Source organism: Dromaius novaehollandiae, chromosome 9 (genome assembly GCF_036370855.1).
Source record: "Dromaius novaehollandiae isolate bDroNov1 chromosome 9, bDroNov1.hap1, whole genome shotgun sequence".
NCBI classification, from domain to species: domain Eukaryota; kingdom Metazoa; phylum Chordata; class Aves; order Casuariiformes; family Dromaiidae; genus Dromaius; species Dromaius novaehollandiae.
In genome coordinates this window covers 32,689,188-32,717,123 of record NC_088106.1, presented here as the reverse complement: position 1 = coordinate 32,717,123, position 27,936 = coordinate 32,689,188, and the positions used below count along the sequence as shown (strand labels likewise).

The 27,936-nt window shown below is 42.0% G+C and overlaps 1 protein-coding gene across 2 annotated transcripts in view; it reads left to right on the top strand.

Annotated features, from left to right (window-relative positions):
* The first annotated feature begins 523 nt into the window (after nucleotides 1-523).
* Nucleotides 524-27,936, top strand: part of PAK2 (p21 (RAC1) activated kinase 2) — a 49,608-nt gene continuing 22,195 nt past the window's right edge. Inside the window, exons 1-2 of one of the 2 annotated variants that reach the window (XM_064517156.1) lie at nucleotides 524-632; nucleotides 24,275-24,485. In XM_064517156.1, coding sequence (XP_064373226.1) covers nucleotides 24,299-24,485 — 187 coding nt within the window. In that variant the 5' untranslated portion in view covers nucleotides 524-632; nucleotides 24,275-24,298. Of the gene's footprint in view, nucleotides 753-24,274; nucleotides 24,486-27,936 lie in introns of both variants that reach the window. The other variant, XM_064517155.1, reaches the window with a different exon arrangement.

Below are 27,936 nucleotides of genomic sequence, written 5' to 3'. Positions count from 1 at the left end.
TCACGAACGATAGGAAGTGGTAATGTTGGTGGTGACTGCGGTTCAGCTCCTGTACTTCCCGTATGGTCCTTCCAGCGATAACGTTGAACCCCCGAGCTGCGTGGACTCCTGGAATTGGAAACGGGCGGATTATCCGAAATCGGTGAGAGAATGGTTAATTTGTCATCGGCTATACTGCTAAAAAAACAAGGTACTGCAAGGAGCTTAAGGCGAGAGGAAGGATGTGGCTGAGGAACGCAAAGCGTGACCGGCCACCTGCTGCTCTCGGATCCCCCTTCCAGGGGCAGCGGCTGCCCCAGAAGGACGTTTCTGCCGAGGCCGCTGCGTTTTGCTCAGCTGTGGGGACGTGCAGGGGCTGCCGCGCGCCTCACGGTGACGTCACGGGAGCAGCGTCGATCCGCTTTCCGTGTACCCGCGTCAGGAGCCGCCGGCGCGGCTTCCCCGGACTACGTGTCCCGTGAGGCCCCGCGCGTCCCGTGAGGCCCCGCGCGCCGCCGCTTCCGGCGCCGCCGCGCGGCCTGCCGGGAGTTGGAGTCGGCGCGCGGCGGCGCCCCGCCCCTGCCCGCCCTCGCGGGCTGTGGCCGCGCGAGGCGGTTCCGCTTCCCCCTCCGGCTCCTGCCGCCGCCGCCTCGGTGGGTCCCGCCGCCGCCATTGCAGGAGGCGCCGTGTGGCGGCCGCGCCCCGTCCACCTCGCCGCCCCTCTTGCCGCCGCCGGGCCGTCTGCGGAGGCGGCAGGCGCTGCCGCCAGCCCGGTGAGTGCCCGCGGCGGCGGCCCGCTCCCACCTGCCGGCCGCGCCGCCGCTCCTTCCGCCCTTTGTGGCGCCCTGCGCGGCCGCGGCCTCCCGCGGGGCCGGGGCCGGGCCCGCCGCGCCCGCGGGCTGCCGTGGGGAGGGCGCCGCTGGCGGTGGGGCGAGCTCGGCCGGGCCGGGCCGTGGCGCCGGGCCGCTCCGGAAAGCTGGTGGCGGCGCGGGCGGCCGCCTGCCCGCGGCGCGCTGCCCAGGTGCCGGCGGCGGCGCTGCCCGAGGGGACGGAAGGGGCGGCGGGGCGAGCCGGGAAGCTGCCGCGTTGTTGCGTTGTCCGGAGGAGCCGCGGCGCACTCGCGACCTGTTGCTGAGCGGCAGCGGCTGCCCGGGAGCGGTCGCGTAGGTGGCCGAGTTGCCTTCTGCGGACAGGTGTTTTGGGAGCTCCCCCGAGGCTTTCGGCAGCCCTCCTCGGCCCCGTCCTCCCACCCTCGCTGCTCCCCTCCCGGCCTGCCCCTTTCCTTTTCTCTAAGCTCCTCTAAAAAGTATTTCTGTTAAAATTTTTTACAGAAAAACCTGTATAAATATAGAAACGTAGTGCAGAGAGCTTTTTGTCACGTACTTTCCTACAGTGAGTGAGGAAATCCAGGTACTGCAGCAGATTATTAATCTTTGTTTGGAGCTGCTGTGGTACCTGGATTACCAGTCACCCGTGTCTTTTCATGCTAGGCCGTAACATCACTGCTACTCTTTGTGTCCTTCTGTTTGTTTTTTCTTTGCTGTGTTTTCTGTTTTATTTCTGTTAGTGCATTTTGCCTTCTGTTCTGTCCAAGCCAGACAACAGTAGATGTTTAATGGTAAGCTGATCAGGGAGTTGGGGGAAAAGAAGTTTGGTTTAGCCTGAACTCAGGGACTGGTATGTGTGAGGTTTGTTTGAGAGCAGGCAGTTAATCAGCTAGCTTTTAAGGAGCAATACTGCACTTTGCCTGTAGCCAGAATAAATCAGTTCACATACTGTCTTACGGTGAGTGAAAGCAGGTCAGATATCTCAGCATTTTATTAATAATCCTCATTATTTTGGAGGTATTGCAATGACTGGGATGTTGAGCACAATTCAGGCATGGCGTATTGTGTCCTTTCTGTTTTTATCTTCTTGCTCCTGCCTTTCTCCGTTTTGTCTCTCTCTCTTCCTTACACACACACTCTATTTTTTTGTTTTGTTTTGTTTTAAAGATGGACTTGCCCTTGGGCTTTTCAGTATGGCACAGCCTTCACAGTGTGAGCCCTGGAGTGATATATGCCTAAAAGTCAAGGGACTGGGTACTTTGTGATTCAGTTTCTCCATGTAGGAGATGGAGATCTAGTGCATGAAGATACTGTGGAGACAGGCTAACAAATATCCATACGTAGCCAAATGTTCTGTACCAGTTTTATGTCACCATAGGACTAAGGAATTAGTCATTTTATTACTGCAGACTAATAAACTGAAATTGGAACAGTGTAGAAACATAAAAATATAAAGCCTTTGCGTGATGAGATTTTGAGGCGAATCTTTAAGATCATAGCAGCACTTCAACTCCCTGAGTAATGCTTTAGATGAAGGAAAGGCCTATGGTGGTGGTATAGTTCACTTCTTGCGGTAGAATAAAAATGCTTTTGAAACAGTAGCATGGATTCTCTGTATTGCCCAAGTTGCATGTGGGATTTGACTCTGCTTTGTGTAGACATAGTTTAAAAAAAAAAAAAGTTGGGCTGATAAATGGGCAATCATACAACCGTCAGTCAGCTGCTGTTTAGATATTTTGCATGTTTTCACTCAGGGCGAAATGTTTCGGGGTATCAGAGGTACATGTGCTCTGAGTTGCTGTATAGGACTTTGTCAGAAGCTGGTTCACTGGGATGAAATTTGTGCCAGCTTAACCTGAAAGTTTGGCCAATTGGGGGAGTTTTTCGGAGGCACCTGCTCTCGTTTCCTCTCTGGAATGGATGCTGGAGTAGAAGGGTGGATGCTTTGACCATGTATGGTAGGTCTAATCTGCTTGCTTTGAAATGCCTCTAAAAAAATCATGCATACTTGCATTGTTTAAATTAGCCTTTCAATTATGTTTAAAAGGAAAAGTTATTTAAGCAACTTTAGTTTCTAAATAACTTTAGGATAGCTGTTAAGGGCTTTGATGCTGCTAATTTTTTTCTTTTGATAATATGAAAAGCTGTAGAAATCTGAATATAGGTCTCTGTATTTTGCTAATAACAGCTACCTCTGTTTCAGAGTTCTCGTACCTGTCTTCCTTCCCCTTTCATATATATTCTGGGTTTGGAAGCTTCTGAAACAGAGAGCTTTGAGAATTCAGTGCCAGAATATTTTTGTTTTTTATAAGCAGCACATTTACTGACATGTCTGTGTGGTAGCCACAATTAGGAAAATAGGTATTTGTCTTGAAAACAAGTCCCAGTTATAGAGAGTGTTCTAAATGATTGGGCCCAGTGATAACATGAGCAAAGCTCTGGTGTCAGAGACTTGGGCTCTAGCAGGAAGTTTTGAGAGTGAGTTGCCTCATGAAAATGTTCGGGAGGCTAGAGGAGGCATGGTGATGGGAAGGAGAGGTCTGGAACAGCCAGACATGATGTGTACAAGCTAAGCTACCTGCTTAGCTCAACTGTGAAAAGTTAAGCTGCTTTTTTAGACATTTCAAGTGTCTATTTTTAAAATAACATAAAACAGTTTCTACAAATGAAGTTTTGTAAAAATGAATTATGTTATTTTTATTAAGTGGTGAGTGGGTAAGTTTGATTTTTTTATAATTGAGAGATATTCCTGGAGAATGATGGCTCTGGAACTGTTTTTAGCTGATCAGAAAATAGATTATTTTCAAGCTGTATTAATTACTCAGGTAGTAATACTACTGGTCAAGACACAAATCTTAGTGGGTTGATTGTAGGAACATAACGAATACATACAGGATTATGTTACTATTGTCAGCAGTTTGAGCAGGGCGCCACCAAATTGTCAGAAGAAGGTAGTGATAGGACCCTTCCGTAACCTGTTCTACAAACTTAATTACGGTGATGAATTCTACCGCTCAATGTTCTTACCAGAGCAGAGACGCTCACTTGGATTAGAAGAGAAATTCAGAAAAAAAGCAGCATGTTCAATTTTTACTTTTCCAAGAAGCTCCTTCTTTGAAAATGAATTCAAATTTGATTATCTGGCCCAGAATTTTGAGAGCTTTGTAATCGCACAGTGTAGTCCTGGAAATATTTCTGTACCTGCTATGATAGTAACAGTAACTGGACATACCTTTACAGTTAAGTTTTGCATTACAAACACTGAAATTGCTATCCCTTGGCCTGTGAAGTGTAGCACAGTTAAAGATAACTAATCAGTCCAAGTACTTGAGTGCCAGGCTGAACTACTACGTTGGGTCTCAGAAACAGGCTAGTCCCCTTAATGCAGCACTTGGCCCAGTGCTATATTCATTCTGCATGCTAGCAAGGTTGACTGGGCTGGGGAAGTACCGTGGAGAATCTCCTGCAAGTTTGACTGTTTGCTGGGTTTTCTGTTATGCAAAGGCAATGTTTTCTCCAGCCTTGGGGCATGGCAAGGCTTAGGGCAAGGGGTGTGGTTTGACGTGGACAACCAGGGAGTGTGGGTGGGTGGGTGGGTGCGAGGGGAAGCCTTGGGTTCAGACAAGATGTGGGAGTAGTGGTGCTTGTGCGGGGAGAGCGTAAGCAGTGGATGGGGAAGAGAAAAAGAGCCTAGCTAGGGTGCTTGTGTTGTGGTAAAGAGCAAGAAATTTCTGGGCAAGGCACTAGTTTTTGAAGGCAGGACAGTGTAGCTAATGTGTTTTAGCAAGTAAATGGTACAGTGTTCCGTGAAGGCCTAGGGATCCTTAGTGTGCTTTGATATTTAGAATTAAGGTATCTTGAGGTTGCTATGCTGTAAGATTTTTAAAAAGCTCTTATTTGCGTTTTAATACAAGTAGTAAGAGATACTGGATGTTTTGACGTGAGAATATCAGATCACCTAGTGAACTCGCGAATTGGGGACCAGACTGTTACATGTAAATAGAGCTCACCATTTATAGTCAAGCCTTAACGCTGCTCGAGGTTTCTGAGATGTTGAAGCTTGATTTTATATTGTCACGTTTTAGTTTAGTTGGAAAGTAACATGCACTTAAGTGCTTGTATTTTGACTGACATAGTAGACAGTGTCTGCCATCGAAACACTGGTTTTGGTCCCAGTTCTGTATCTGACTTGCACATTATTTATGTAAATCATTCTTTCTATTTTCCCAGCTAGGAACTAGAGTTAATAAGGTTTTGAAAATGTCTCACCTGGTAGGCAGACAGAGATATGGACCTGGATGTGCCTTTCAGTTAAGTACAATATTGGTAGTGCCCTGCTTGCCTTCCTGAACTTGGGGAAAGGGAGAGGTTACTTGGATACCTGCTAGAGATGTCTTTGTGGGTCTTGGCATGGAACTTCATTTTTTATACTAGCTTCTGGCAAGTAGTTATCTGATGTGAAGCTTCACCTTCTGTTGCTCTTGAGGGAGAAGTTTCCTGTCTCAGAATTGCATCTGGAGAGTTCTGCCTTGTGCTAAGTTGTTTTCACTCTGTGCTCTTCCTCCAGAGATTGGCTGGTCTGGGGAGGAAGGTCAGGCCCTTTCTCCAGGCAGCTGTTATCTTGGTTCCCCTTCTCTGAGTAGATGCAGAATCACGTTTCCAGAAAGTAGTAGTGTTCACGTTACTGTTTTGCTTTCCATAAGCTTATGAACAAGCCTTAAAATTAACAAGCGTTTCATTAATCATGTTTGGCTAAATTTCGGGTGATTGGTAGCATTCTTGGACTTGCTATCTGTAAAGACACAGAAGGAATTCCTGTGCATTGGTTCAGCTTTTGAAAGGCTGAGGTTACTGCTTATTGAAATGCTGCGGAAATGGGTGAGATTTTTTTTTTTCAGGCAAGACTAGTGGGTTTTGAAACTGTCAGGCTGATCTGTCTGACTTTTCTTTGTGAATTTCAAAATGCTTTGCTTCAGCTGCTAATGATGCAGTGGTCCTTAGAGCTGTTTTAATGAACATTTAATGAATTCCCTTGCTATGGGAATATAATATTGGATGCTTTGAAGCAGAGATCTGGAGCTTTGCCCCTGAGATCTAAGCCCAGCATTGGAGTTGGTGTGAGGACTGAGGAGGGCAAGTAAAGAAGAAAACAGACTCTGCTGAGAAAGGCAGTAGTCTTTGGCTATTAAATTTATTCATGAGCATGTCTAGATTCTTGGCTTTGAGAAGGACATCTCTGCCACACTGTGGAAGGAGGTTTTGCATATACGTTACCTTGGCAAATTTCCATCACTATTCCTGTTGAAACTTTTAACTATTATTTAGGCCTGTATCAGCAAGGGCCCTGTGTTCAAATACGTACGTTTTCTGTTGTCCTCCAGTTGACCAGTGCAGAAACCGGTAGCCCTTTTGTAATCACGAGTTTGCCCGAAGTTGCACACTTAAACAGCACGCCTTTGTTTGTTGCTGAAGTACCGAATGTTGCCTTGGAAGGTAAGTGGTTACCTGTTGGCAACAACTGTGCTGTGTTTGAATCTTGGGTCAGAGTTGTTCTCTCTGCTAATTAGCAAAAACTACTACCTATCCTTACAGGAGTTACCTTAATGAGATAGATTCTACGACCTTCTAATTCTGTAGGGTCAATTCAAAGAAAAGCAGCTGTAGGAAGGAGCCAACATGTTAGGGCAACTGTGAGTATGATTTTAAAGCTGTATACTGTATTAATGAAGGGATTTAGCATAATGTGAACCAGAATTAGGACAGCTAGCAGGTGTATTAAGGGATGGGAATGCACTATAAAGTCTTTCCAATACAACTTCTACTTTTCTGTGAAGTTTTCTACTTCCTGTTTAGGTGGTGGTGCTGGATGTTTGACTCATCATGTACCTACAAGAATTTACAACTGTCAGCATTCTCATGCTTTCCCCTAGCTGCTTTAAATGAATGAAGTTAAAATTTAAGCCAGTAGTGTGGGGTTTATTTTGGAAACAAATGTAATACCTTCTACTCTAAGTTGTATTTGTTCTTCTTTCACAGTCTTTCTGGAACTGCTTTTTCTAACTGGAATACCTCTCGCATAAGAGGGAAAAAAGGCTGTTTCTGGAAGATGCTTTGTAAAGTTACCTTTGAATGTTAAAGCTCTTTCCCCTTGGAAAGGTCTCTGATAGAATGAGAACCTGGAAGAATTTATGAAAATACTTTTCTCCTAAGCCTGTCTACTGCAGAATGCCATCCTCTCAGAAGAGGTCTTACAAGGATTTAAGCTTCACCTATCCTAAAGTCAGGCAAGAGCTGGCAGGGCAGTTTCTTGTGGAAATGGCTCATTGGAAAGGGCCGAATTGAAAGCATTGTTTACCTTGTGTATTATCTGATTTAAAGAAAAAGAAAAAAGGAGTTGGAAATAATCTTTGTTAATGTTTTAAAATGAGTAATTTTTAAAATTTCAGAACATTACCTAAAAGGTAAAAAGAGAAGATAAAAACTTAAAGATGGAAGAAAAAGCTAATAAAACATTCCAGCTAAACTGTTTGATCAGTCAGGAATTAGAAGGCAATGAATGAAAAAATTTTGGCACTTTTTGCTGATTCAAGGTACCAGAATCCAGGAGAAATGATTTCTGGTGTAATCGAGGTGCTGCTGAAAAGAGCATCTCTGGAATTTAGAGGTCGTGGAAAGGATCTCCCTCTCCTGGTATGGACCGATCACGTCAATTTGTCAGCACTGACGTGCCAGTTGTGTGTGGCTAGCTAAAATGCCAGTAGTGAGTTCTCTTTGAAGGTACTGGAGGAGAAAGGACCAACAAGTGAGAACAGTCTCCGTAGACAGTCCCAGCTGTGTGTCTGTAGGACCTTTTAGGCTAATTCACACACAAACACCGCTTTAAAGGTACACACCAAGATAGTTTTCCCACCTCTGTGCTGGTATGTATCTGCAGGCTGAGAGCATGCAGATAAATGGCTCCTAGTTCAATACCATTGTCTTCATGGCATAAAAAGATGTGATTTGCGGTTCTTTGGCAGTGTATGTAGCTTGGGAATACAGAATTTGGTAAAAGGGCTCGGGGTCAGCTTAGGCAGCTCCAAACATTTGGATCTTAGCTAAGTCTTTTTCCAAATTTGCGTGGCTTCCTAAATGATTAGGACTGCTGTTTGCACCATGTTTGCTTGTTTTGACCTAGTAATTGGATTGTAGTTGATGAAATACTTGGTGTAGTGTTAAATATGTAGAGGGCTTGAGATTTTTACCTGATCATTAAGTCTGCTTGCAGCAACTGTTTTAGACCAGGGATGTGTTAAGGTAAGAGGGCTGCTTGATTTTTACCCCTAGGTCAGTCTGAGAACCAGCTGTTTAGCGGTGGGGAGAGAAGAAGAGAGGGTCTTGATCTCCCCTGGCCCGGAGCAGTTATTTTTACCCACTCCCATGCAGTAATGCTGGGACTTCCTTGAGTCTGTTCTGATCTGGATCAGAGAAATTAATTGACAGAAAACCAATCACTGATTTTAAACTTGGCTTGAAACTTTTGCTTAGAGATCTGACACTGATGGCCCGGTTCATAAGAGCTGGAAAGTTGTGTGTCTAGCTTTTTGCTCCTTCAGTCATTTTCACACGTGTTTCTGAGCTTTTGGGAATGTTATTTCAGTCGGCAGATCAAACATAAACTGAACAAACTGGTGTTAAGTTGTAGACCTCTTCACAAAATATCATTATCATTTGCGATGGCCTGGAAAGTTCTAATGTTTATGTTAAATTCTTATTACTTTGAAAGAGCTCTTTTTTAATGTGTGAAATACCAGCTGTCATGATTGCAAAAATACAATTAAGGGACAGCTTTGATTTTTAGAATTGGAACACTATCACTAATATCTTTTCTACTTGTCCCCTTGCTTCTTCCACCGCAAGGTGCAAGTTAAGTTCAGGATTTTGAAAAGTATTTAGCAAGAAGAGCAGTAAACTTTAATCCGGTGCTGACATGCTAAGGCTCTTTGATATTAATGTCCAGACTTAACCACTGAGTGTCAGAAGTAGCTCTTTGTGGTAAAGAGAGTCCTGACCGCCGCAATCAGGAAATTCGTGCAAGTACCTCTCTCTGATTTTCATTTTTGTCATGTTGTGCAGTATATGGCAGAATGGTGGGATGGAGACTTTGTCACAGTAACCAAAGTACGTGTTGACAGGGCACTAATGACTCATTGCTTTTGTGAATGCTTGCTTTGCTTTTCTGCTGTTCTGGACTTATTTTCAAGGGTTTTATGTATGTGGTATAGTAGTGCTGTGCTTTTTTATTTTATTTTATTTTTATTTTTTGAAAATCAATGCTGCAGGTTTTAGATATAAGATTATTTTTCTAGGTAGCTGATGTAAATGGGAAAATGAAAATTCAGAGTAGTTCAGTTTGTTTGGATGTTTTCTACACAGGCAGGTCTGAGCATTTTATTTTTCAGTTTTGGTGCCATCTTTTTTAATAATTATTTCATTGTAAAACATTTTACTTTTAAGAGGAATAATTTTCCCTCTTCTTGGCTTCTTATGCATTCTCTAGAAAGCCTCATTTTTTGCAGCAGAAGCAAATGAACTCATCTTTGGTAACATTTACTAGAGTATTACTCATGTGGAAGAAGTTAAAACATCTGGTAAAACCATATGATAGCACATCCACAACAATATTAGTAGGGCTCGGAGCATCCAAAGTAATAAAATTTTAGTTTCTTTAAAAAAAAGAAATAGGAACAAAAGGGGGAAGGGTAAACTATAAGATTGGAGGAAAAGTGAAAATACCAAGATGAAACGGTTTTAAAATAGTATTTGGTTCCATTCATGATCTTGATGGTTTTATTTTTCTGGAATAACAAAATCTACGTTAACTCTTTTTAAATGATTTTTTTCTTCATTCCCTCATTGCTTTTAAGAGGTAATTGTCAGACACGCTGCTGACGTTGGCTTTTGTCATGTTACGCTTTCCCGTGACGCGTTCCGCTGTTTTGGGTATTGCCCTTGCCCTGGTGTTGAAAACCTTTGGAAGCTAGTCTTTGGCAGCACTTTTCTACCAGATCTTACTTGGCTAAGTGACCGTTGTCAGTCCTACTTTACTACTTTATTTCTCCCAAAGCCCGTGGGCCGGAATGAGTTGCTAGGTGTCTAAGTTTATCATAACCTCTTAACTGGAGAAGTCTGTTTCGTTTCAGGGATCTTAGTCGAGACTGAAGATGGATCGAACCGTTGTTCTGTGTCACTCTCCTGAGTGAGAACGAACGTGTTTCCTCAGCTGCTGAAACAGCTTTCTCTTGCTTAACTGTTAACATTTTTGTCAGTTTGTCAAATATCTTCTCAGAAGTCCTCAAACTTCGGGAATTTAATTGTTCCTTTTTCTTAGCTACATCCTTTTATTCCTTAAACTAGGCACAGGGATCATTAGTGCTTTATTTCTGGTTTCATGCGCTACTCGCATGTGCGCATACGTACCTGGTCAACAGTGGGAAACGGACCATTCTCCCATAAGCAGTGTGGTGACAGACTGGTGGCAAGTGACCGCTCGAATTGATATTTTGTGGGCTTTCTCTTTGCTACCAAGTTTAATAGAGATCTTTATCTCTACTTAACTGTTTTGAAATAGCTTACTGAAATTCGCTTCCTGTTTTCTTAACAGAATTGAAAGGACCTGAGAGGATTTTCCCTTAGATGACAAGCTCTTAGAAAGTAGACCACTTCTGGAGGCATTATATTATGGATTAACTTTTTTATACTGTTACCATAACTTTTTGAGGATGATCTTTTGTGTGTATGTGTGTTCTTTAATTTGTTTGAATTTTCCTAGTCACAGAACTTGTCAGCCTTCAGTGCTGATTTGTTGCAATAAAAGTGTTTTGTACCCTGGTTCATATGTTCAGACTGCCTAGTAGTATCTAATAGTATTTTAAATTACAAAAAAAAAGAAAAAAATGGAAGGTGTAAAATTATCTGTGCTGGCTCAGAGCATCGGCCACTCTAGCCCAGTATGCTGACTGAGGTCTCTTTTTGGGTAGTATCAGCTGTGATATCCGTTGTTATCACTTTAATATCTGCCTCACCCTTGTTGGGGGGATCCTATTAAATGACTTTTTGGAGCTGGGATGTGGCCCAGGACTTGCTTCAGCTGCTTTCTGCAGTACCCTGCGATTGCAGTGCCTGCGGATGAAGGAGTATGGGGGCAAGACAATCACATAGTGATGCTTCCCTGATGTATCCTCCATCTTCCTGTGTTTTAGGGCTCAGCTAGTGCCCAAGATTAAGGTGGTTCTATAACACAAGTCTTGTATTCATGGCACAGCATGCGAGATGTCAATCTCTCAATTGTTTCTTTTTTTTATTGTTATGGTGTATCCCTTGCTGTGAAGTTAGAGCCCCTCAGATAAGTGAAGTACCCCTTAAGTCTACTAGAAAAGAGTAAATGGCTTTAATTTCTTATTGGGATAGTATGTGTGTATGTGAGGACCTCAGGGAGGGAAGACTCCAATTCATGGATGATTTTTTGAGGGTGGTCATTAGCCGCTGAGGTCCCTTTATGTGAGTTCAGTCTCATCCTCACAGGCATCTTCAGCTACTGTATAATTGCACAGCTGTTACTGGAGGCAAGATGAAAAGGTAGAATTGGAGTTGAGAACTGCATCCTTTTCATATGTAAATGCCGAAGCCTCACAAAAATAAATTTTCAAGAACTTTACTCTTGCTCTGTAATATTTCACTGAAACTTTATCATTCTCCTCTGAAGAATTTCATTCATTCTGTATTGAACTGCTATGTAATTATAATATGTGGAGCTGATAGGGCTACTTAACTTTAAACTTCTTCAAGTGCTGTCCTGTTGAGACCCTGTTTTCATTTTTTAATAACATTCAACCCAAAGTTTGTTTAAATTGCATCTCTCCCTTTAGCTGTATTATTTTCAAGTTCCTTTTAAGACAGGCTATTTCCAAGAAAGAAATAAGGAATCATTATCTCTTGGCCATATTATAAGTCACACAGTTAGTGTGTTCTGGTTTTACCGTGTTTTGGGAAGACCTGGTCGAAGGTCTTCACTTGTCAGTTTGCTAACCACTTCCAATTCTTGGTCTGCTGGGGTGTTCTGTAATGAAGACAACCCTGTCCTATCTTTCTGTCTCAAGCAAAATAATCTCAATTTTACGTTTCCTTCCTTCTCCCCTGTGAAAAGAAGAAAGAAACTCCAAACACTCATGAGCTTGCTGCAACAGTTCTGTAGTTTCCTTGTCCAGATAGTCCAGCCCTTACTAACTTCACTCTGCTGACATATTAATAGAATAAAATAACCAAATAACCATTTGAATAATGAGTTTGACAGGATCACATTTATTGTTGATTAACAGCTTATACACATTGTTAGGCAACGTGATAGATAGGCGCCCAAAGGCTACTTGTTACCAGCAGTACGTAGAACTTGGACCCAATATTTACTCTCTCACATTTTGAGCTAAACTTACTTCGCCTTGGTTTCTAATATACTGCTTCTATGTTAAACTCCTGTCATAATTTGTTAGTAGGTTTCTGAAGGTCTTTTAAAGCTTCCCAAATTCAATATTCTGTTTAAATGTTATTTTAACTTGATTGCTTAGTTTGGAAGCACTCCTGCTTCGCAAAGTGCTCGTTACCCTGTTCTGTTGTAATTTGCACTGTACTTGTATGTATAAAATTGGTAGGTGCTTTCTTCATTTTGTATTTTTATTTTGAAAAAGTATTTCATTCTCGAGCTGTAATGAATTCTATTTTTGTGTTCCTGGTGCTGCAGCACTCTCATATAAACAGCATTTGACTGTTAGAGATAATCTGCATTTGTTTCTCTACCACTAAAGAAGGGACAAAATACTAACTTCTGTGAAGTGTGATAACATCAAGTGTTAAGTTTTATTACGATATTTGGAAAATTTGATAAATTTGTTTGACTGCTTATAATTGGTATTCAAATCATTGTACATTTAATTGTCCTTGAATTATGACAGCATTTTAGCTTTTTTGGATGAGGTTTTTTTATATTGCTTGGTAACTTGGATACTCTATACAGCCAGTTCTAGTTGGTTTGGATTAATTTCCTTGGCATTTTATCTAAAATTTATTTATAAGTATGAAGAGATAGAGAAGTAGTTTTACCACTAAAAGAAAACTTTGAAAAATTAAGTTAAAAAACCCTTATTTCTGGCATTCAGTTTTTTTGAATGCAAATTGATGAATGCGGCATTTTTCAGGTTCCCTGAAACTAGTGTTTTGGTTCTCTGAAAGATGTACAAGAACATTTGTCCGAATATCAGGGATTTGTTGTTTGATTCATGGAGTCCTGTGTTGCTTGTATCTGTATGTAGTCTTTAAAAGTAATTTCAAAATAGGAAAAAATTTACCAGCGTGCAAGGGAAACATCATAAAATGAGTACCGGAGTGTGAATACTGAAGAGCGGTTTACAGAGCGGATTTGTTTAGCTGACTTTTTCCTATTTTGTGTATTATAGTCTGCTGTTACTCTGTGGATGAACACAGGTCTTCTCTGTTGACACATCTGAAATTTTCTAAGAACTTTAAAATCCTTGTCAGGTTGAGATGTGACAGCTACAGTTTGTGCTTTCTATACTATTGATGCTTGAAGCAGTTGGGAAGGATGGGCTATGATACTGTGCCAATGGCTGTAGGGTCCGACTGTATGCTCCATCACGTGATCTTTACCTCTGCTGGTGGAGCTAAACATGCTAGGAACAACGGGTTAATGACAGTCACTTGTTGGTACAGTTTGCTACCTCAAATACTTAGCCGAAAATAGCTTTCCCAGCTAGTGTCAAATGATTTTCTCTTGTGCGGAAGCAGGGTGCTGCACGGAACACGTCTCGGGTAGGAATTGGCGGGTTCGAAGGCATCACTGTGTTCATCTGCCATGGTGCAAATGGAATATAGTTTTCCCAGGTTTCCCCTTTTCCCATAAGAAATGATCTTTAATTTTCTCTGTGGTGCTGCTGGAATATGTGCAGAAAATGAATTGTGTCCACTCGAGGCCTTTCTCTGTTTAATATTTTTTTAAAAGGCTTGGTGTCGTGCTCCAGTGCTTTTCATGTTTAAAGATCCTGAGTCTGATTTCTTGTAGGCAGTGCTGTTTATTGATGGATTCACGTTCTGCGTGGCTATGAAGAAGTAAGCTTCTGCTGCTGGGACTACGGGAACTTATAGCGGACCTGTGAATCGTTACAAGTGGTTGTAATTACCAGGATGGTAGCTCTGTACTGGTAGCCACTGGTGCATGTAGCGATTGGGAAAGCTTGTTTAGAAGAGGCAGAACTTACTGGTGTGCCATTTTATTCCAGGCTGGCACTGCAAGAAGAGCCAAGAGTTTTGCCCCTGGGGCTGTCAAGTTGAGCTAAAGCTACTGCTAACGCTATACTGCAGTTTAATCTAACCTTGGCCAACCACGAGAGAGGAACAAAGAGCTCTACTCATAGCATATGTGAAAAAAATGGTATTTCTGGAAGGTGTTATTTCTGTCTTCGTTTCCCTATACCTTTCCCCCTATTATTCTTTTCTTTCTTAAGTGACATTTGATAGCTGTATCAGTGTGATGGGATAGTGATGGATCCCTAAAGCATGGAATCTTCCCCCCCTCTTTTCTTTTTTTTCTTTTCTTTTTTTTTTTTTTTTTTATGATCCTGGTACACACTGAATGTTTCTTCTCTTTCTGGTTAGTCTCAGGCTGCTAATTTGGACAGGTAATCCAGCTCTTTGCTAAAGGTCTTACTGTTGCCCAATAATCATTTGGGAGGTTAAAAAAGACTTTGTTTCCTAATGTCTTCTAATGGCGATTGCTCTCTACAACACCGGTAGGCTGATGTTTTCTGAGATGTCTCATTGATATACTGAGTGGCGATTGTACTAGGTTAAAACTGCTATAAATGCTGTTAGAAATATAAAAATGTACCAAGTTGTGCAGGTTACTAGTGCACAGTAGAATACCCTTTATTCAAATGACTTTTGCTCTGGAATGCAGGATCTCTCGCTGCCTGTGAATGCTGAGTTTAATTAAGAGAGAAGCTCAAGGATGAGATAAAGGCTTGGATTTTTTTCTTGCAAACTTTCCCTGCTTGTGTTTTTCCTCATTTTCCTTTGATCTTAGAAAACCTCAGCTCACGAAAATAAAGGTTCAAAAGTGTTTTCTAGTTAATGAAATACGAGTAAGCACAAACACCTTGAAACACAGATTTGCATGGGATGTGTATGCTGCAGGGTGTCTTTCTTTAGGCAACTCGGTTTTTAAGTTGCTAGAGCGGGGGTAAGTGATTTCCTTGTTGAGGGCTGAATAGGCTTTTCACACACCTTTGAGTTCATAGTGTCAGTATGCAGCGTTGCACAATGGTTCGTTGAAGAAAAGCTGTAGCTGTGGGCTGTATGAAATGGAGTGTGGCCTGAATTCAGCTGGTAGGCGGTAGCTACCCAGCCCTGCAGCGGAGAACCAAAATGGATCCCACTTGATTTTAATTTCTCTTTATGAAGCAGAAATTAGAATTCAGGTGCTGCAAGTTGACTGTTGTTTGTAGTTTAAAGGAGAAAAAGTGGCGATGTATCACAAGACTTGCAGTATGTTGTGAAGCAAAGTATCATAATTTGCTTAAATTTTCTGTGGCACGATGGACTCTTACCGGGACTCTTGAACATCCTGTCTTTAGGCTGTGCCTCTTTTGATTTTAATTAAAATATATATATATATATATTAGTATTTCTTAATAGCTTGAATATCTTTAAATCTGTTACCATCTTTTTCAATCACAAAACATAATTGATAATTAAGAAATTACTTCTCCCTTCCACCAAAAAAAGTTAAAAATTGAAAATTCAGGAGAAAAAATTCTCCTTACCAAGGGATGTGCTCGTTGCTGTTTGTTTTCAGCTAGATACACAGACTTTGTGAAGTTGATCTGCCAGTTTGGTAGGCTGCCAGAAGCTTAGAAGTGTAATCTATTTTGCTTATCTTATTAATAATTATAGCAAAGTTGTACTTTATTGTTCCTGCACTGAGAAGTGAAGATGTCTGAATTATAAGCACTGAGGGATGAAGAAGTAATAGGTCTAATACATTCATTTGTCAACTGCCTTCTCTTGAAAATGAGACGGCGATGTCTACCACTGATAGCTTATTAGAATACCAGGATCTATTTTTATGTCTAATGTGCCATTTTAGTAGTCTGGTTGCTTGTTTTTAGTGCAAGACTTTGCACATCTGCTAAGTGCCTTAGGAAGTAAATAGCTGAGTTGCTTTAGGTTGCAAAGTACTTTGGCAGTGGATTTGAAGACCATCCTTCTTTAGAAGGATCTACCAGAGCCTTAGTAACCCTTTCAGATGCAGTAGGATATTTGTCTTCTGTAGTTTGGTCCACAGTAAGCATGTCTCATTACAGTTTTTCTTCTTCTGTACAAAAGCTTGAAGCTAGCTTCCTGTTCTTTGCCTTCTGCTTTTGTACGTTATTTCTTCTGCTTTGACCAACTTTTTTTTTTTTTAACTGCCGCCTTCACTTGATAATTAAATACCAGCTATTTTTATCTGTGTTATGTTTTCTCTTCCTGAGTTAGCAAAAATCATAAGGAATTTGAGGGGTCTGAAAAAGATAAGGTGGAAAGAATTTACCTGGGTATGTTGTCGTGTGTGTCCTTTAGTCTGATTTTGCAAAATATCGAGTTTCTGCTATACCATCTGTACAGTAAGACTATGTGTTGGCTGTGTTGCGTGTAGCAGTAAAGGGAAGATAGCAAGAAAGAGCCTCTTTACCAGCTGGATGTTTGCATTGTAAATGCTTGATGGTGCTTGTGGCTATTAATTTTGCAAAAAAGCTGTTGGCAATTTATCTGCTCCCTTAGCGCGTAGGCCTTGACAGGCAGTTAGATTGGTTAATTGGTGTCCTTGCATGTACCTTAATGAAAAATTAAGATTTGAGGTACTCAGGTTTCTTTATCTGTGTTTTTGATCCATTTTTTTCATTACAGTTTGAAGGGGTGTCTTGCTTCGTTGTGCTTGCAAATCAGAGAGATCTGTGCTTGGCTGGAATATCTTAGGTTAGTCTATTTTCCTTGACCTTCCTCCTTCCCATAAAGGGAAGTTAAATAAAAATAACTGTTAACTTTCGTGGGTGTGTGGTTTGATGAAATACTACTTTTATGTGGGACCACCTAAAGCTGAAAAGAGATGTTTCAGCAGGTCCCGTGGAGATTGGTGTCCGCCTTTTTAGAGTGCGCAAGATTGGAGAGCTCTATGTTGTATTAGGGCATCTGCACATGTTTTTAATAAACATACGTGGTACAGATTATCCTTTTGGCTCTCAGTGGACATTATCAAGGTTACCCTTACACTTGCTTTCGCACAAGTCCTCTCTTGGTGGGCCGAAGATCTGAGACTGCATTTGCCAAGTCTGAGGGAGAGTAATTCTGTGTCTGCCACTGCTGGTTTTCCACCAGCTTTTCTGAATTGAAGAGATAAGTATTCTTAATCTGCAAAGGTAGTCTCCTAGTGTTTCAGAAAACTCCTTTTTGGATCTGATTAAATCTCATGGATCCAAGCACGTTGACTTGGAAAGCAGGACATCAAAAAAGATTCACTTTGCTTTCTGTGACGGCAGCCGGTGGAGTTTTGTAGGATCCATGAGTTTTTCTGCAGTGTTGAAATCATTGCAAATTGATCAGCTGCTGAATTAATGTGCTGTTAGCGATGGGGCAGGAAGCGAGCTGTGACTAGGTAGCACGGTCTGAATAAAAACTTGTCAGAAAGCTGCTTTCAGCTAATCCCTGGGAGGAAGTGAGCTATAATCAGTACTAAGTGAGCTAATCACAGGAAATCTATTGCTCAACAGGAGCCTTAAAAAAGTGGGGGAAGGCATGAAAGAAAAATACCCATGCAGACACTTCATTCTGCTTTTGCACTGAAATCTAGTTGGTCTACAAAAACAGAATATTCGATAAGGTGACTGGGCCTCCAGTCTCCATACAAGAACTGCATGACATAGATATCACTTTTTTTTTTGAAGGTCTGTTTGCCTTTTGTTCTTCTAGAATAAGCAAGAATCAAGAATCAAGTCTCATCTCCATCAGGAAGGTTTTTTTTCCTTTTTTTTTTTTTTTTTTTTTTTTCCTCCAGAAATTAAAAGGTGGCGCTGGGGAGCCTGAGGTCAAGCTAGGAAGCAAACTCACTGGGGGCATGGATCAGTGTCCTGAGACTGAGTCTCCAGGCATTTTCAGCAAGTATTTTTATGATATAAACTAAGAGTAGAGCATGACTATCTTAAATCTCTCGTTGTGTCGGTTTTTCTTATTAGACATTCCTGCAGAAGCGTTCATCGGCTTTCTTATTTTGATGTCTTCTGTCTTGGATGTTTATTTGGGAGGCATCTCTTTGGCGTTCCTCTGCTCTGGATCTGCCTGTCCCGGATGCCGCTTTTCGTGTGCGACAGATGTTGCCCATAGCACCCTATAAGGCCCTACAGGAAGACGGCAGATGACAGCCGCAGTGTCGATTGCCGTGAGGATAACTTTCTTTTCTCAACCCTTGAGCGCTGTGCTAGATAGAGCAGGGGTGATCAAGGCTTTTCTAGGTGAAGTTTTTGCCTTGTTGCTTGCCAGCGTTGTGCGTGCTGTCTATGTCCGCGGCTCAAATGTGCTGCAGGTTTCCTTGAACCAGTTCATGTCGTGTCCCACCAAAGTCCTGCAGCTTTAGTGGTGCATCTAAGATCGTGATTTCAAAAGCCAAGTGGTTATGTTTCTTAACATAGTGTTAGGCTGAAATTGGTTACTTCTGCTTTTTGGTCAGCTCTGCAAAAGGGCCTTAAATGTGCCTTGCTCCTTCTGTGTTACCTTGCTGATAGTAAATTGGTTGAGTAATTTTTAGCTGTATGAAACCGAACTGAGCCCAGTTTGCAGCTCCAGGAGCCTCCTGGCAGAGGGTATGTTGGATTCGGTTTACGTCACCGGTAGCAGTGTTCTAACTCCTCAAAGATCTGCTGCTTAAGTAGCAGTGTAACGCAAGGATATCTTGTGCCGGGAATAGGCATTTACATGCACGTTATCAAACAGCCCCGAGTTTGATGCGTTTTCCTTTTCAAGCAGTAATTCAGTCAATTTACTTCTGCATCAAAGTCTAGGCATTGAAATAGCGATGTAGCATACGTCCCTGAGTACATTAATTTGAAATTACATCTTAAAAATACAATTTGAGCTCGTAGTGATATGGGAATTCTTAGTCCAGTGGTTGCATTTGACATATGGCACCTTCTTCTTGCTCTGGGTCTTATGATGTACGTGACAGAATAAGGCTAACACGGATGCATATATAATGCGTATTTGTAACCTAATCTGCCAAAGTACCAGTGCTCTAGGAAAAATGTGAACGAGCAGCAGAGCAGATAGGAAGATGCTTGTCCTCTATTTCATTTTATTTCCCTTTTTGTCCTTCCGAAAACAAGTTTGAGGGGAAAATGTTTGTCTTTTTTTTTTTTTCTTTTTCTTCTTTTAGAAGTGAAAGGCACTAAATAGCAAGGCCGTGGCAGCGAGGGGCCGGTGCCGGCAGCAGCGCGTGGACCCTGCCTCGGCTGGGAAGGGAGCGGGTGTCAGCCCCAACGCCGATCACGAGGGAGGCTGTGAGAGCCAGCAGCAGCCCCAGGGCTGCGCTTAGGAAGTTCTTCAGGAAGCCACCAGCTTTAGACTCACGCAAGGGGAATTTAAAAAAAAAAAGCCGCAGCCGGAGCGCTCAGACTAACGTGCTACGGCAGTGTGCGCTTAGCGGCTGCCTGGTTCTCGCTTTACCTTCCTGCCACCTTTTGCTCGTTCTCAGTGTTACGGTTGTGGGTGTTTTCTCATGAGCAGCAGTGACAGGAACTATTGTCTCTCTTTTGTGGCGTGGGACTGCCGTAGGTTATCAGGCCCTTTTCTTCCCCCAAAAGGAAGCGAGCTCGGCAGCAGCAGAACTGACTCCTGTAGCATCGCTGTAAAAATGAAACTGTGAATGCATGTGCAAATCAGTTACTGCTGGTCTGGCTGGTGAGGAAGAGGATGGGTCAAGTTACACCTGTGGTTTCTCTGTGCTTTTCTTGCTTTGGCCTCCCTGGATAAAGGCGGGAGCAGAGGAAGAGCTGCATTTCCGCAGAACCCGTCTTGAGGTCTGGCACTGTTCATGCTGGGCAATTTAAGAGATCACAGCGCCCAGCTGGCCGATTGCTACCGTCTGGGTAGCAGGAGAGGGAGCACACTTGCTCTTCAGCTGCTGCGGTTCGTGTTGTGATGGTAGCTAAGACTGTAGAGGATGAAGAGGATGCTTTCGCTGCCCCGGGCAAGGCAAGAAACCATTGTCACAAGGGTGAGGGGGCAGCTACTGCATGTTGTGGCATAAACTACTAGCAACAAGTATTGAGAGTCGGTCTTCCCCTTACCGGCTTTGCAGTGATAATGTTTTGGAGTTAACTGGTGATTGCTGGGAGGAGGCGGTGATATACCTGAAATCCGCTATTACTGGTATTATCTTAATTGGCTAAGGTGAATCCCTTTACGCCGGTTATGTCCTTTTACATATATAACCTTTGTTTTTTCTGTCGTCTTCCTGCCAGGTTTAGCATGCTTTGAGGAGGCTGCACAAAGCTAGGTTAGCCATTCCAGTAAACGTCTTGCCACCAAAGTAAAAACGAAAATGTGTCTGCCTCCATCAGAGAAACGTGGATTTGGCGTCATCTTTGCTAATATACAGCCTCTTTCGCAGGTGCTGGAAAAAACGAAGTTCCACCAGTTCTTGCACTCCCAAGCCCAAGCCAGGATGCAGCAAGGCAGCCGACCGTGTGGTGGTGGGAGAGCGGTTACGTTTAGCTCTCCTGAAATGGGGCAGACTCCTTTTCCTGCCTGTGGGAGCGAGGGAGCAGAAAAGGAGCTGCAGGATGTATTTGCACCCCCCCCTCCCCCCCGGCATTGCACCTAGTGCCAAACCTCTGCAGCGATTTCAAAAGCACTTCCGGAGTCTGTGGAAACTTTCCCTGCGTAGTGAGGGCAGGGTGAGGACGAGGGAGGGGGGACTGCGCCTTTCTTCAGCACTCAGACATTGGAAGGAAGCTAGCCATTTGGATTTAAACCTGTGTTACAGAGTGGATGGCTTTTTTTCTTTTAACTTCCGATGATGACTGAAGGATCAGGTCTTTTTTCTTTTTCTTAAATGAACTGATCGGTGTTGCCAATGGAGCTGTTGTAATTTCTTTAAACTGCGAGCTCAAAGCTGTTGTTTCTCCTGCACATTGAAACCATCCTATGTGCAAACCATTTTTGAATGTAGAAGTTCACTTGAACCAGTCTTTGAAATGGTTGCGTAGAAACTAGAACACTTTGTATTATTAAATAAATCTCTCGTATTAAGCTTTTTATAAAAAAATGATTTTTTTTTAAACTAAACTGCGAATTTAATGAGCATGAAAGATTTTTATGTACGACTACAAATGACTGAGCGTGCATTGGCATCTGACCTGATGTACCTACCTGGTACAACTCTTTCTCCCGTCCCAGTCTGTCAGCCCCTGCAGTGTGTCCTTCTCTTGGTCCCTACAGTCCTCCTTGGGATTGTTTCCTTCCTCAGTGCTCTTGATCCTCGTTTTGAGCAAGGCCAAGCATGTTTTTGAACACTGGAAAACTAAACAGCTGATCAGTGTTGCAGCTCTGATGATTCTGCACATATGCTGTTAGGCACTTTTTGGAAATGCCGTATTTTCTTGTTGAATAGAGGGAGTTTTGGATTTCCATACGCTTCCCTCTTGAACTTAGTGCTTTATAATTTCTTCTCTTGAAAATACAAAGCTCTTGGGAATAATTCTCTTCAGATCGAGGAGCTGTAATGCAGAACTTATGAACTTCTTGGGCTACTGGAAAAATCTTGAATTTTTACTGTAGTGAGAATTTTACTTAAAACGTGTAACTAAAAGTGTAATGAACGTTTTATAAAATAAACAAGCTAAATAGCAAATTATAACATTGTTCATTTAGACGACTGGCCTCAGTCATCAGTCAGATGACCTGGGGGGGGGGGGGTATAGCCTTAGAGTACCCATCTGTTCTTGTCTGGTTTAGGACCCAAGTTAGTTGTTTGTCTTTATATCCTGCTGTTGCAAATATCAGGTGGTTCAAAGAAGTGAATGGATGGAGGAAATAATAAGGTGTTTAATTAAAAAAAAAAATTAAAAAAACGAAAGGCTACTCCTGATGCTTTTGTGGCATGTCATTTTAAATTTCTGTGGTTTGCATCTTTAACTGCTATGCTTTATTTAGTCATCTGTTCTTATTTCTTTGTCTGTTAGAAAGGACTAGTGCTTCCTTTTAAATGTCTAGTCCCATTTGGATAATTAAAGACCCTTACCCTACTCTTCTCTCAGATTTGATTAAAATAAGGAAAAGGGATTGCTGCCCTTGCACTGCCACCGCTCCATGCCTGGCTCCAGAGCTGTGTATCAGTTCACACAACTCCTCACTACTGTTCTTTTCTCTCTATGCCCTCTTCAAAGTTAGCTCTGAACAACAGGCCTCTTGAATATATCTGATTTGGTAGCTTAGACTATAAAGAAATTTAAATGTCTCAAATTGAGGGGGGGATGGACAGGCTTTGTGCAAACAATACGTATTGTTAGGAGAGCGACTGGCATTAAAATCCCTCTGGATCGGCTTCTCGGACCTGCAGTTAAATTCCAGGGCTCTTAATTTTTTCCCTGTATTGTAGTTTAGGTACTGGAAAACACAGGAGATCCTGCAGATAACTTGCGACATCTGAAAGAATAATCAGTAAGTGCGTTTGGAAGAATGCTGGAAGGTAGAAATCACATCCTAATCCGCCACTGCACCCCCGCTGACACGTCCAAACGCTGCCAGCCTATTTATTACTGTCATCGGCAGAAGGGCCCGATGGCAGATTTGTCTAGGTAGAGGTTACGTTACGCACCATTGACGGCTGTTCCACATGAATCTCTAAGCAAACAGAGCAACCAGCACGCGTCCAGTTCATGCCTACGCTGCCAGAGCCTGGCTTCGTGCTGTTTGCGTCTCTGAAGCTGTTGATACGGAAACAATATTCTTGGGCAATGATGGGAGTAATTCCTTGTAACCTCTTTCGAGCGTTGTGTCCACTTGTTTCTAATCTTTCTGCCAAGACTGTGCCGTGAAAGGTGCATGTGTTGTCCAGAGACATTACACAGTGCTGTACTTATACTTTGGAAATAAGGTGTCCTTGATGCTGTATTTCACTGTCGTATCCCAACTTTTTAAAATGGCATTAAAAATAGTTGCTCCAATGGTGTAGCTGGGCCTGAGTTGTGGTTTGGGACTGTGTGGGACAGCTGGCAAACACTGGTAGATTATTCATTTCCCAAAGTGTTGTGAGCAACAGAGGAAGTAAGTATAAAAGATACACATTGATCCCTGTTCTAAGGGGATATCTCATCACTTCAGTAAATTGAGGAGTGAAAGGCATATATATATATATTTGTTTTTCCAGCTGTCAGCAAGGGGTGATTTCTGTAAATCTTTCATCGTATTATTCACTCTGTAGTAGAGGGCTGCCTGCTTCATGGTGGTCAGAGAGAAAAATCTCCAGGATATTATGGGGATGGAGGAAAGGCCGGGGCAGACGTTTTGGAATATGAACTGTGTCATGCTGATGCTCTTTGTGCTGCTTTTAGCATTAGTAGTTATCTGTTCATGGTTTCTCTTGCAGCATGGTTTTCGTTAGGGGCTTTTAAAGGGGATTGTGGTGATGGTATATTCTCATTTTAGATATAGAGGAACTGTGGTGCAAAGGGGTAAGAGATGCAAGTCCTCATTCTGAACTGCAATGAATCCAGTAGATCCTAATCCCATGGGTTTTTTTTTTTGTTTGTAGTCTGCATAAACTGAGTAGAGATATTCTTAACACTACTTAATGTTGATAGTGTGTTGAACTATGTCTTCTAAATATAAGCTATTCTTCCCTACCGAAGATCTTGTCTTATGACGATGAGAAACATCTAAAACTTTTTAATGCATTCAGAAGAGCATGAAGTCCTTTGAGCTAGAACTACCCTTGAAAGAAATTGTCCTTGTGTCCTTATGTGTGCTCTCCCTTACGCTTACACAACCTTTATGTGAGCAGATAGCGAACTAAATCTCAGAAGTGGTCCAGCCTATACCTGACTCATTTTTGGCTGGATTAATTTCATCACTGGATAAGTTTGTCGGTTCATCTCACAAATGGATGGGTGGCACAGAAGTAGGAGGGAGAAGCCAGAAGGGAGAGGAGGGAGGGACTGCTTCCTTCGGCGGCAATGTTAGTATTTGCCAGTCTAGTGCTTACTAACTTCTGTAGAGTCGAATGCACACCTAGTGTAAATGCATCCTCTTTCCCCTTTTGGCCAGCAGAAGAAATGCTGTATTTCTGTATTCCATGCTCTGTTCCTACGCTGAAACAAGTATTTCTATTTCAGTGCTTTTGCTAGCTATTGAGAATCATGTCTGACAACGGAGAACTGGAAGACAAGCCACCAGCTCCTCCTGTCCGGATGAGCAGTACTATCTTTAGTTCAGGGGGCAAAGACCAGTTGTCTGCCAACCACAGCTTGAAACCCCTGCCCTCTGTACCAGAAGAGAGAAAACCTAGGAATAAAATCATCTCCATATTCTCTAGCACTGAAAAAGGTAAGAGGCCTCAGTTTTCCACTGTTATGACCTGTATTCCTTTACTCTTCCTGTAAGTTTTGGTAGTGCTTTAGTCCATAATTTGCACTTCAGGTTCATGGAATTTCATTATAACCTTTCCAAATGTGGGGGATTAGAGAAGTGCTGAAAGTTTGGTACCTGTGTTTAGTGAGCTGGGATATTCTTTTCCATTTACCACTGGGATGCATGAAGATGGAAATGTAAAGGACAAAAAATTAAATAGCTCATTGAGGAAAACCTCTGTCTACTGCTTCTCAGGTTTGCTGCCCGGTTTAAAGCTCTAATAATGCACTTCTGTACAAGCCTAATAAGTATTTCTGAGACCTGGGTAGTATTTACCATTTTGCTATACTAAATGCAGGTTCCTGGTTTGAACTGAGCATCCGGCTGATTTGGAAGTTGCTTCATATCAATGACCAATTTATGTGGTACCTTTAGAAGAAAAAAAGAGTAGAGAAATAGTGGGAGGGTGCAGTTTGCATGAAGGGGAATCAAGAAAAATAAGGTTCTTGTATTGAGGTCAAATTTGTTTAACTGCATTGCTAGGGTTAATTGCTAGTTCTTGATTGTTATAAACAAGTTCTTGATTGTTATAAACAAGGATTATTAATGAGAAAAATTTCCTGTGATGAAACTAGACTGTATCTGTGTTTGCTTTTTACCTCTTTTCTGTATGACGAATGTATGTACGGTACTGGCGCCCTGATCCTCGTTCTCCAGGATGTATATATTCCCATGAAGAACAAAATAGTGCATAGAAAATCTTCTAACATCTGGTAGGGTGAGACTGTGCGGAGAATTATTAGCCTGACCTTAAACTGCTGTGCATTTTCTCAGTCTATACCAGTTACCATTTTTGTGATTAATATAAAGTTGTATTCCTAACAGAAATTAATACCAAATATTAACACATGCTGATATCATTTATCTTTTGGATTAGTTTTCAAGTGGAAGAGCAAATATTTAGGTAGAAAAATAATGTTTTTACATATGCTTATATCAGGATTGGAAAAAGAATTACGTATTACTGTCTTCTCATGGGGAAAGCCTTGATCTTCACAATGTTTTCTAGTTCTGTTTTCAGCTTCCTATGTCTTGTCGTTGACATGCTAGGTAGGACTGGGTCAGTTGTGCTGACACGGGTTCGACTGTTTCGAGAGACTTTGCTCCTTCGGTTACTTATTCACTTTACTAAGTATTTTCCCCAGAGCTGTGTTTTTTTTCTTGCTTAGCTTTCTGAACTATCCCGCTGCAGCTGTGCCTCATCCCGGAGGCAAACACTGGAGGTGGGCTTCCTTGTATTCAGAAGATGGCTTTCCATTAGCTGGTGGAGTCTCTACAGTGAATGATGAGCGTGTTTTTGTTTTCTGAGGATGGAAATATTTGGGCAGCGAAGCTTTTGGAAGCAGGATAGTTATGTCGCAAGGTCACTTTTTGTGAAATAACTCACCATGGTGTTAAGTTACAGCAATAGTGATGGTGGTCTCTTTTCGAGAATAGGAAGAAGTGTTAGAGAGAGAAGTCTTAAAACGTGAGAAGTTGCTACAGGTTGGTGGTGACAAACTGAGATCTGAGGCCTCTGAGCTTTGTGAAGGCAGTGAATCCCAGTGCTGTTCGTTGTAACAGCTAGGTTTAAATGCCATTTGTCTGGAGCAGGTTCTAGCTTAGCCCTTCAATGCCACAGAAACTGGAATTTTATTATATTGTTTGTCATGGGAGGAGACGCCTAGAAATGGTTACAGTTAGTGCTGTAAGAAAACCTGGTGGAAGAGTCAAGTCCCTCCATTGTTCTGAATGGGAGGATGCATTGTTCCTATACCTAGTTTAGGAGCTGGTGTGGCATTTGTAATTGTGTCGTTGTCTAGATGGGACGTCAGAACATTTGTAAGCCTTTTTTTCAGACGGGCTACAATGAAGTAGAGTGTAAACACAAAGTGAAGGAAGGTCTTCGTTGCTCAGGGTTAGTAATCCTGGGTGAGGCTTGCTTGTGTTGTGAAACATGAGTTTGCTGAAGCATCTCTTTATTGTGGAGAAAATAGAATGACTCAGATAGAAATAGTTTACAGTCACAAATGGTCTAAGAAATTCCTGTTAATTCTGCAGGAGCATCCAGTGGAGTCTATGTAGTTGGTTTGTATTTTTTAAGAATTTCTTTAAGAATGCAAGTGGGTGCAGGGCAGCTGGATAGCCTTATGGCATTTTATAGTGCCTTTACTTCTCCTTAGGTGTTCCCTGTGCCCATCTCTGATGGGTTTATTCACTGCTGGAATGACCGGAAAGGTGGTACCTCAAGCAGCGGCATGAAGACTTGTCTAAAGTTGTGCTGACTCGTCTAGAATTTTTTAAAAATCCAGTTACTTATTGCAGACCACTCTATAGATAATGACATGTACCAAATTTATGGAAGTTATTTGCATACTTGTTTAGCGTGTGTCTGTATAGCCAGTGATGCAAACTAAAAATGAAAGAAGTCATTTCAGCTAAGAAAAGGGCATTTTTGAGACCATCGTACCAGTTTAACTTTTCTAAATGTTAAAAAATTTTTAAAGTAATGTCCTATTGTGAAAAAAGTGGAAGGTTTTATGGCATGGCAAGATAATAGAAAAATAGTAATTGAATTATCCGGATGAAAGAAACTATCTGAAAGATGTCTTTTTTAGTTTCGGAAAAACTTGTCAATTGGCTGACGCACAACGAAGATAATGTAAACATCTGAAGAAATGCTTTCAGCCCTCATGGTTGCCAAATTGGCTGTCAAACGTAAGCAGAATATAAATGGACACAGTGACTTTCTGGCACTGAAACGATAGTTCGCTGTTGTTTTTTTCACTAGCATGGCTGAGATGCACTCTCACCAGAAATGCCTGTTCAAATATATTTGTTTTATTCTGCAGGTGGTAAACTTTACAGAAATATTAGATTCCCGCTTGATTTTTTTGTTTTTTTTAATTTGGATTATATGCCAATTGGATTGTTAACCTGACTTTGTATTTAAAGTAGAGGGCTTTTTTTGAGGGAAACGTTTCTCCTGACTCCAGTACAAAAGTTGACAAGTTGTAACAGAAATGGTAAATTCTCCTTTTCATAAAGTGAAGGCATGTCTTACTAGGAGATATACAAGGCTGCTGCAGGTGCTTAGACTTGATACAGGAATACCTGGCTAAAATTGTTTGGCTTTGCTCTGCAGATTTCTGTCTGTGTGATTTGCAAGATCCCTTCCGGATTTAGCATCCATGAATAACCAGATAGGCTAGTTAGCACTAAGATATGCCACTGCTTTTTGTTGTCTTTCACAGCTTGATTTCTTGTGTGTGTCTGAATGAGTTCCATCTTTTTCTGGGTTGTAGATGTTGTTAAATTGCTCAGGAAACACCATAGCTTTGCATTAGCAATCTCTCGCATCTGTCTGATTCCTGTTAGGTGGCTGCGC